This window comes from Triticum aestivum, chromosome 6B, assembly GCF_018294505.1.
Source record: "Triticum aestivum cultivar Chinese Spring chromosome 6B, IWGSC CS RefSeq v2.1, whole genome shotgun sequence".
Lineage (NCBI taxonomy): Eukaryota > Viridiplantae > Streptophyta > Magnoliopsida > Poales > Poaceae > Triticum > Triticum aestivum.
This window is the reverse complement of record NC_057810.1, coordinates 178,571,358-178,580,880: the sequence shown is the minus strand read 5'-3', so window position 1 is coordinate 178,580,880 and position 9,523 is coordinate 178,571,358. Positions and strand designations below refer to the sequence as shown.

The 9,523-nt window shown below is 46.3% G+C and overlaps 2 protein-coding genes across 2 annotated transcripts; one reads left to right on the top strand and one right to left on the bottom strand.

Moving 5' to 3' along the window:
- Positions 1-848: 848 nt before the first annotated feature.
- LOC123136441 (40S ribosomal protein S14-3) lies at positions 849-3,980 on the top strand. The gene is made up of 6 exons (XM_044555802.1): positions 849-996; positions 2,885-3,005; positions 3,097-3,142; positions 3,226-3,311; positions 3,388-3,517; positions 3,675-3,980. Coding segments are annotated over exons 1-6 (453 nt in total). The 5' UTR covers positions 849-994; the 3' UTR covers positions 3,743-3,980.
- LOC123136440 (early nodulin-like protein 1) lies at positions 3,748-5,058 on the bottom strand. The gene is made up of 2 exons (XM_044555801.1): positions 4,822-5,058; positions 3,748-4,730 (listed from the first exon to the last, which is right to left on the bottom strand). Exons 1-2 carry the CDS (start codon positions 5,003-5,005, stop codon positions 4,279-4,281), a joined length of 636 nt encoding a protein of 211 aa, XP_044411736.1. The 5' UTR covers positions 5,006-5,058; the 3' UTR covers positions 3,748-4,278.
- Positions 5,059-9,523: the final 4,465 nt, after the last annotated feature.

Below are 9,523 nucleotides of genomic sequence, written 5' to 3'. Positions count from 1 at the left end.
TGACCAGCCATGTGACTAAATACCTCATGAAGGTTCTTTGAAATTGACATTTGGAATTTGGATAGCATAACTTAAAGAGAAGCAGCATCTACCATTAAAATGAGAATGGACACATTCTTTTCCAAAATAAAATAAAATAAGACCATGTATATTGTGCCCTGCACACAAAAACAAATCGTGCATGATTACATGAACGGAATTTTACATGATTACATGACAGAAACACAACAAGTTTCATATGCATGATTACACAAACGAATTTTTACATGGTTACATGGTAGAAACACAAAAAATAAGACCATGTATATTGTGCCATGCACACAACAAGTTTCCACATGAACGAATTTTTACATGATTACATGATAGAAACACAAGTGCGGTAAACTTAATGCAAGCCTCATATGCACGGGCGTACATACATGTGTCCACATCTTCTTCACAGCTCGATGCGCACATGATAAATTGTAACCCTGTGGGGGTTAAAAAATAGGCCAAAATATGAATTACTTGTAGAATAAGAGATAAATTGCCGTGTTCAACGTACAAATTTTGAGATCTTAAGTTTATGTAAATAATCAGGATAAGTATATGTAATTTTTTTTGGAAATATAAGTATGTGTAAAAAAATCAGGACAAGTCTTGTTTGTAGGCAACAATAATAATTCACTGAAGAGGGACTGATGGATCAGTCGTGCTGACGGGCCCATATGAAGGCATGAGGTGTGAGCCCAACCGTACTAATAAAAATGAGCCCATTTGCTGCCTCTTTTTTTCTGGCCTGGGCGGCTATCTAGGCCCATGCGATCACCGGTCCCACTTGCAGACACTGCTTCAGCCTCCGCATTAAACCCTAGTACCCGTCATCCGCCGCCGTCGCATATAACCTCTCCCGGTAATACCTTTCTCACTCTTAACGAAACTCCGGCGGCGGCGGCGACTCGCGACCTGAAGCACAAGGAGAAGGCGCCTCGATCCCTCGTCGCCTCGCGCCACCATGCTATGCCTTCGTCTCCGTCTCCCTTCAGCTGGCATTTACATGGCTGTCGAGTTCGCGCGACGGATTCGCTGTGCGGACGCTTGTTCAGTGGGGTGAATCCGGCAAGATGTGCAGCTGCATCTTGTGATCTAAGGCGTTCCTTCTGCTATTGTATGGAACTTTTGCAGTATCATTCGGTGCTGGCTTATGATGAAACTGTAGCTCTGCGATTTAGGTGCCTATAGATTGGAACTGTAACCTGGTGCTTTGATTTTTAACAGCTGAACTGGTAGAGAAATTTCAAGTTAGTAATGGACGAACGGTTACTGTGGTTTGCAGGTGATGATCTTGGTGGTGAACTGTTTGTGTGTGTTTCAAATGATTTGGGTTGCTCATTTTGGGAGGGGATAAATCTGGTTTTTGTTCACAAATATTCCCAAGAGCTGCAGTTTTTAATTTAAACGCACTTGCAATTCACACTTAGATGATACAGAGAAACAGAAGGAGGCTAAGATTTAACTTAAACTCATTTGACATTCTTTTTGTTTAATTGCTGAGAATACTGCATTGGCAGATTTTGGAAGATTTCTCAGGCTCTGTTTGGTTGAGCTGCAGATTCTAAAAAAGCTGCTGTAGAAAAGCTGCTGTGAAAATGCTGCTGTGGAAAAGCTGGAGGCTGTTTGGTAAAACAGCTGTGAAATTGTAGATTTGGCTGTGAATTGTCTATATTGCCCATGGGGCCTGAGTTCATATATTTATGTACTTATTGACCGTAGGGCAGTGATATGTACATTTGTAGGTAACTGAACGATCATTTTTCAAAGAAAAATTATGACAATGTAGGCGATTCATAGCTAATGCATAGGCAATACAACGACTGTACTTTGATGTTGCATACATTTAAATAGATATTAATCCCGTAATATTATTACAAAACACATGCACCATAGAAAACACATATGGTTCACATGGTGTTGACCTCCATCGACATAGCTAAACATCGAGATATGCTACAATACTATCAAAATTTCTTCCACTTTACATCAATATACCACGATATGACAAGCAATATGCAGCAACATATCAAAATGTCATCCACTTTACATGAATATACAACAATATGACAAGCTACATGCATCAATATATCAAAAATCATCCATTGTTCATCACTTCACATGAATTCACTCACTACCAACAGAGCAAAAAAAACCTACTTGGTACAGGACATGGGAAGGGGACAAGGGCAGTGGGAGGAAAGGGGTGCAGCTACATGGCAGAACGGATGGAGGAGGTCGCGGCAGGGCTGCGGGAGGCGGCGCCGGCGGCGGGGCGCGCGCGGTGGAGGGACGGCGGCCCTTGCTGCTCCGGTGGCGCAGGCCGGTAGTTGAGGAAGGAGGAGGCCACGCCGAGTAGTGGAGAACGGAGGTCTCCGCGGGGAGGCGGACGGTGGACGCGGGAGGCAGCGCCGGTGGCTGGGCGCGCGGCGGCGGATGGGCGGCGCCGGCGGCAGCGGCTAGGAACCCTAGCTGTCGCTCGGGTCAATGTGAAACGAGCAGGGGTTTTTTCTCTTGTGGTGGATGCCTCGCTCGGGAAGAATAGGATCCAATCGTTTTTCACTTGCCAGTGGCAAACGTGGGTAAATACTATGAAACTTTCAGGGGACAGCTAAAACTGCACCGCTGAAGTTGGGGGTTCACCCGCTGCGAAAATTACACTGCGGGGAAGCTGTAGATTTTGCAACTTCTGCTTCTCATTTTACCCCTTTGGTTAGATTGTAGCTTTGAAAAGCCAGAAGCTGGTTCCAAAAGTCCAACCAAACACGGCCTCAGTATGCTGCTTTGATTAGTTACATAGTTGTTGTGCAATTATGTCAAGTATGTGCTAAGCTAAATCTGATTTGCCTTGCTAGTCGAAGAGGAAAACCAGGGAGCCTAAGGAGGAGAATGTTACTCTTGGACCTGCTGTCCGTGAAGGGGAGCATGTCTTCGGAGTTGCTCATGTCTTTGCATCATTCAATGACACATTCATCGTATGTACTGGTTTGCCTATTACATGCTTTATTATGGTCGTCACCGTCATGTGCTGTTCGGTTTCTTACTGGTGTTAGCCTCCGTCTGCAGCACGTCACTGACTTGTCTGGGAGAGAGACCCTTGTTCGTATTACTGGTATGCTCTGTACCTTTTCTTTTAGTGGTTGAGCTATATTTTATGGTTTAAAAATAAATCTGATTGTCCCCTAATCAATGCAGGTGGAATGAAGGTCAAGGCTGATCGTGATGAGTCATCACCATATGCAGCTATGCTCGCTTCTCAAGATGTTGCGACGCGTTGCAAGGTTTGTATGGGCTTTCATTGGACTATTTTCTGTTTGGGTGCCTTCAGGATTCTGATATATGTGCTTGCGCTTCCAGGAACTTGGCATCACTGCTTTGCACATTAAGCTCCGTGCCACTGGAGGCAACAAGACCAAGACTCCTGGACCTGGTGCTCAATCCGCTCTCAGGGCACTCGCTCGTTCTGGCATGAAAATTGGACGCATTGGTAAATTCTGGCATCCGCTGCATATATGCAAATGAAGAATACATATCTTGTTACCCCCCTTCATGGACAGCGGGTCCAAGTGTACTTTGCTGTTTCATTGTGGTGTCACCCTTATTGGGCATAGAACTAATGATGGTATGTCTCATTCTCTTTGCAGAGGACGTGACCCCTGTTCCCACTGACAGCACTCGCAGAAAGGGCGGCAGGAGAGGAAGGAGGCTGTAGACGCCTTCTTTTTCATCGTCTCTCATGGTCGTCATCAAGAATTTGTAGTTTGAATAGCCTTATTATAGATCCTATGTAGTCGCCCGTCAGTTTACTCCGAGTTCAGAATATTTGACTGTCGCTTAATTCAGAGCTGTGCTTCGCTTCAGAACATCTCTGGTCGTGTATTTATGCGAAAGTATTAGTCCGCGCATGCCTTTATTATGCTTTCTGATAAGTAATACTCCCTGTCCGGAAATACTTGTCGAAGAAATGGATGTACTCTCTTCGTCCGGAAATACTTGTCATCAAAATGGATAAAAGAAGATGTGTTATCCATTTTTCCGACAAGTATTTCCTTATGGAGGGAGTCTATCTGATAATATGCTGCTGGAATGCCAATGCTAGGTGCTATCTCATTCAGGAACCATCATATTGCATTTGTCATTGATCATAACGGAAAAGAATCTGAGCAGAGACACGTTGCCCTCTGAAAAGGAGCAAATAGTCTTCCGGCTTTGAAAAGGAGCAGTAAAAGATAGCTTTGGAAAGCAGTACTAGAAAGCAAGCATGGCGTATCCAAACAATGCCACGAACGAGCCGGCGAGGCCTGCCACCGTGAGACCGGCGCCGCTGGCGGCTCCAGGAGGTGCGCCCTTGGCCGGCGTTGAGTTACTCGCCTCACCCGCCGGAGCATTTGGGGTTGCTGGGGAGTTTGGCGGGGCGCCACCTGAGGGAGCAGACGGCGGGGTCGTTGCTGTTGCTGCAGGCGACCCCTGGCTGGGCGTGGGAGCGCCCTTGGCGGCGGCGGCGACCATGACGATGAGCTTCTCGTTGGCGCGGCAGTTGGCGTCGACGCCGCTGATGAAGAAGAAGGCGCCGGCGCGGTCGAGGTCGAAGACGGTGTTGCCGTCGCTGAACTGCTTGTCGTAGGTGTTGGTGTTGCAGGCGTTGTAGTCGGCCGGCGCCACCAGCAGCACCGAGTCCTTGTCCTTGGGGTACACGAACACTGCACAAGCAATGCATGCATGAACCCCACACACACGCATCAAAGTCGCGTCACCGAGATGCAAATGTGCAAGCAGCAGGAAGTCACGTACCGAGCTGGTCGCCGACCTGGAAGGTGGTCTTCTCGGCCCAGGTGTTGTAGGACTCGGCGCCGGCGCCGGGCACGCCCCACCCGTTGTCGCCGCCGACGTTGTACTGCGCCGTGCCGGCCACCGCCGCCATGAGAGCGGCGCAGGCGAGCACCACCACCAGGCCACAAGATCTATGGCTCGACATGGCTAGCTACAAAGTAGAAACTGCACTCTTCGATGATGCTTGTATTGGCCGATGGGTAGTATACACATTCTCTGGAGGCGGCCATGGGTACGTATTTGTAGTCGTAGGCACATGCATGCCGCGTACATGAGCTGATCGAGCAGGCCGGCTTTACACGCTGTGGGGTGCCTTGCTTTTGGCGGTCGCCTCAAGCTACGTAGAGTTAATTGCACGTTGGTACCACACTTGCTGACCTACTCACGAATCAGTACCACTACTCGTGCATGTCGCAGTTTAGTACCAACTCAGGGCCTAAGTGATGCATAACGGGCTGACAGCCGTATAAGCGCGTATTGACCGCGTATCCGACAGGTCGGGCCCACATGTCAGGTGACACGCTGGCCGAATCGGCGCGTGCCCGGTGCGCTGACTAGGACGAGGCCGGTGCGGTCGGTTACATGGGCTCGGTCGGACTCGCCTCACTCTCGCTCGACCTCACTCTCACTCTCGCTCTCCATCCTCTCTCTGATTCGCCGCCGCCCTCCGCCCGCCGCCGCCGCCACCTCAACCGGCTCGCCGTCGCGCCATGGAGGAGGAGAGCAGCCAGGACTCAATCGCGCAATACATGAACCTCTCCGACGACGAAGCCATGCATTACCGGGTGAGTTGTAGAGCTAGGGTTAGGGTTGGGTTATCAGATTTGGGGGGATTTGATTTGATTTGGGGATTTTGTTTTCCTTTTGTTCCTGTAGATCCCTGCTAGCATTGAAGACGAAGACTACAGTGGCATTGAGACAGCATCCAGAGTTCTTTGCCATCAGCATGGTGTGGCGGCTGAGAGGCGTGTAGCATTCGAAGCATTTAACACGGGCAGGAGGTTCTTAGTCTGTCCTATGAGTGTAAGATTCTGTCCAAACTCTGTGTTAATGGTATTGTTTAATCTAGCCATGTGCATAGAATTGTGCAGTCCAGTGCATGGAATTCATGTTCTTTAATCTAGCCATGTGCTGATGCACATTGTTTAATGAGTACTCTTGTACCATAGCTCTGATGGTCATTTTGTAGCTGTGTGAGGGTCATTTTTGTAGCCATTTAGTACTACTGGTGCTAATCAGTGGATTAGAAAATGTTTGCAGTACAAGAGTACTCACTTTGCAAATTATTTGATTGTTTAAGGTCAGAGAGATTCAATGTCAGAAGCTTAAAATTCACCTAGTGTTATATTATTAAAGTTGGCTATATTATTAAAGTTGTTTCCCAAGGATGCTTAAAGTTCATTTTTAATTCAGTGGCTAGTCATTTAGGGTCCTACATTGTTTTAAGATGCTCATGCTATGGTTGTTTATATTGCAGGAAGATGACAACTGTGGTGTTGTTCTCTGGGTTGACCCAGAGTGGCCTCCTACATTGCAGAATGCCTTGTTGAAGCTATGGGAAATGTATCATGACAGCAAGAGTGATAGGAGGAAGGATAACCTGGAGAGTTCATTCACTATTCACCAGTTGACTGAAGAAAAAAATAATCTAGAGGCCAACTATGACAAATTGGTTGAAGATGTGCACCAACTGTTCAATGCTCAAGAGGATAGGATGGTAGATTTCAGCTATTTGCAGGCTAAGATGCAGAATGTGCATGTTTCTGATTCAGTATCTGACATGAAGACAGAGATGGGGAAGAAAGATGCAGAGATCTTCAAGCTGCAGGAGAAGTATAAAGTACTGATGAACCTGACAGAATCTCAAGGCACTTGCATCAGGAACCTGAAGTTTAATCATCTAAAAGAGAAGGAAGTGCTTAGTACATCCACCAGGAACCTGCAATTCCAGGTTGATGAACTCAAAAAGTCTGAGGAAAAGCTCACCCAGGAGAACACCCAGCTGCTCCTTCACATGGGTGATCTCAAGAAGGGGCATGAGAAGCTCACAGCAAGGAGGGATCAGCTAAAGATTCAGATTGCTGAACTGTTGAAGTCAGAGGAGAAGAACAAGCAGAAATTGAAGGGGATCCTGGACATCTTGTCAGAATGAAGATGTAGAGGAAGAGCAAGAGCAAGATCCAGATCAACATGAAGAAGAAGAATGCTTGCTTTGCTGACCTTTTGTGAAGTATGGTGTTGTTGTGAACTAAGTTATGTACTATGTTGTGGCTTAAAGTTGTTGTGAACCACTATGGTGTTGTGGTGAACCACTATGTTGTTGCTTTAAGTTGTTGTGAACCACTATGGTGTTGTGGTGAACCACTATGTTGTTGCTGTGAACCACTATGTTAACTCTTAGTTGCTGTGAACCACTATGTTAATCAATATGTTGTTGTTGTGAACCAGTAAGTTGTGAACCTTGTTGTGAACCAGTAAGTTGTGAACCTTGTTGTGAACCACTATGGTGTTAGGCATTTAGGGTCCGTCGACGTCGAGAACCCCCTAAACCAAAGTGGTTAGGCATTTAGGGTCTGTCGACGTCGAGAACCCCCTAAACCAAAGTGGTTAGGCATTTAGGGTCTGTCGACGTCGAGAACCCCCTAAACCAAAGTGGTTAGGCATTTAGGGTCTGTCGACGTTGAGAACCCCCTAAACCAAAGTGGTTAGGCATTTAGGGTCTGTCGACGTCGAGAACCCCCTAAACCAAAGTGGTTAGGCATTTAGGGTCTGTCGACGTCGAGAACCCCCTAAACCAAAGTGGTTAGGCATTTAGGGTCTGTCGACGTCGAGAACCCCCTAAACCAAAGTGGTTAGGCATTTAGGGTCTGTCGACGTCGAGAACCCCCTAAACCAAAGTGGTTAGGCATTTAGGGTCTGTCGACGTCGAGAACCCCCTAAACCAAAGTGGTTAGGCATTTAGGGTCCGCCGACGTCAAGAACCCCCTAAACCAAAGTGGTTAGGCATTTAGGGTCCGTCGACGTCAAGAACCCCCTGAGCCAAAGTGGTCAGGTAAACAAAGTGGTTAGGCATTGCCAATAACCTAATTGCAAATAACACTAATCACCAAATTGATAGCATAACATTGCCCATAACATTAAGATAGTTGATAGCAATTCAGTACACTCAAACATAATCATCCAACCAGTTTGACTTGTTGGTTCAGTACAATTAAACCTAAGCATCCAACCATGCCATGGTTCAGGACACAAAACATTGATCACTTGCCATAGTTTTGAGAAACAACAACTCATTTCACACACTCATCAGTTACCACTAGGATCAAACCACCTCATCCAACCAGTGTGACTTCTTGGGGCAGAAGATTAGAAGGAGTTGCATATCTTGGGGCAGTGAATGGCCTTGCACCACTAGTTGATGGGTGTGAACTTGCACCAGTCCTTGCACCAGACCTTGCTCCAGATCTTGCACCAGTCCTTGCAGGTGGAGGCTGTGATCTTGGTGCAGGCTGGGATCTTGCAGGTGGAGTCTGTGATCTTGCAGGTAGGGGCTGTGATCTTGCAGGTGTAGGTTGCTGCTGTGACCTCTTGGTCTTGCAAAAAGAAGTGAGATTGGTATTAGTAGACAACATTAAAATGCACTAGTCAACAAATAAAAAAGAAGTGAGATTTGGTATTACCACATGTTTGTTTTTCCTCATAGCCAAATCTGGTTTCAATTGTTTCAGGCAGTTGGTGTATCTATGGCCTTGGAGACCACAGTTAGAGCATGTTATTGTGGCCATTCTACTGCTGTCTTTTGGCTTTGGCACTTCAAACTTGCCCTTCATCCTCTTCTCTTGCTTTCTTCCTCTCCTAACATGAAATTCTGGTGGCTCTATGTCTGGTCCAGGTGTCCTTATCCAGTCATGTTCACCAGGAACAGGAAAGATCATAGGTTCATATGCTGCCACATAAAATGGTTTTCTGAAGAATTTACAAACAAAGTCCTCTGGAAACCTCTTGGCCTTGTTAATTGCTGAAATTGCATGGTTACATGGTAGGCCACTGAGGTCCCATTTTCTGCAACCACATGTATGATTATCCAAGTTCACAGGGTGTGTTTGCTGCCCACTGGTCACTTGCCATAAATTAACACCAGCTTGAATGGGTTTGCAATATCTAGCCCTCTCCTTTTCCAGCTCTAACTTCTCAGCATAGTGTGGTGTGATCTCCCAGAAAGCTGCCTTTCCTCTCTCTCTCTTCTCATGCCACCTCACCATTTGCTTGTCCTTAATACCATCAACCATAGTCCTAATAGGCTTTTTCCTAAAATCAAGGATATACTTGTTGAACACCTCAGATAGGTTGTTAACAACCAAATCTGTCTTGCAGTTAGTGTCAAAAGCATGCCTTGCCCATGTATTCTTAGGAATTGCATTAAGCCACTTCCAAGCATCCACACACTCATTTCTCAAATCATTCATAGCAATATTAAACTTATATTCATTGTAAGCATAACTGGCATTATCCATGCATTTCTTTAGATCTTCCCCCCTAAAACCAGCATTCTGGAAATTTGCATATAAGTGTCTAAGACAATATCTCTGGTGGCAGTTTGGAAATACTCTATTCACTGCATTGAGTAGCCCCTGTTGAAATTACAACAACAAACTAAGCTACT

Bases quoted from the DNA above. Each gene is read 5' to 3' on its own strand.
- LOC123136441 (XM_044555802.1), top strand. The intron at 3,143-3,225 runs GTATGCTCTGTA...TAATCAATGCAG, and splicing joins GACCCTTGTTCGTATTACTG to GTGGAATGAAGGTCAAGGCT. The intron at 3,312-3,387 runs GTTTGTATGGGC...TTGCGCTTCCAG, and splicing joins ATGTTGCGACGCGTTGCAAG to GAACTTGGCATCACTGCTTT.
- LOC123136440 (XM_044555801.1), bottom strand. From the start codon at position 5,005: ATGTCGAGCCATAGATCTTGTGGCCTGGTGGTGGTGCTCGCCTGCGCC. The intron at 4,731-4,821 runs GTACGTGACTTC...TTGCTTGTGCAG, and splicing joins CCAGGTCGGCGACCAGCTCG to TGTTCGTGTACCCCAAGGAC.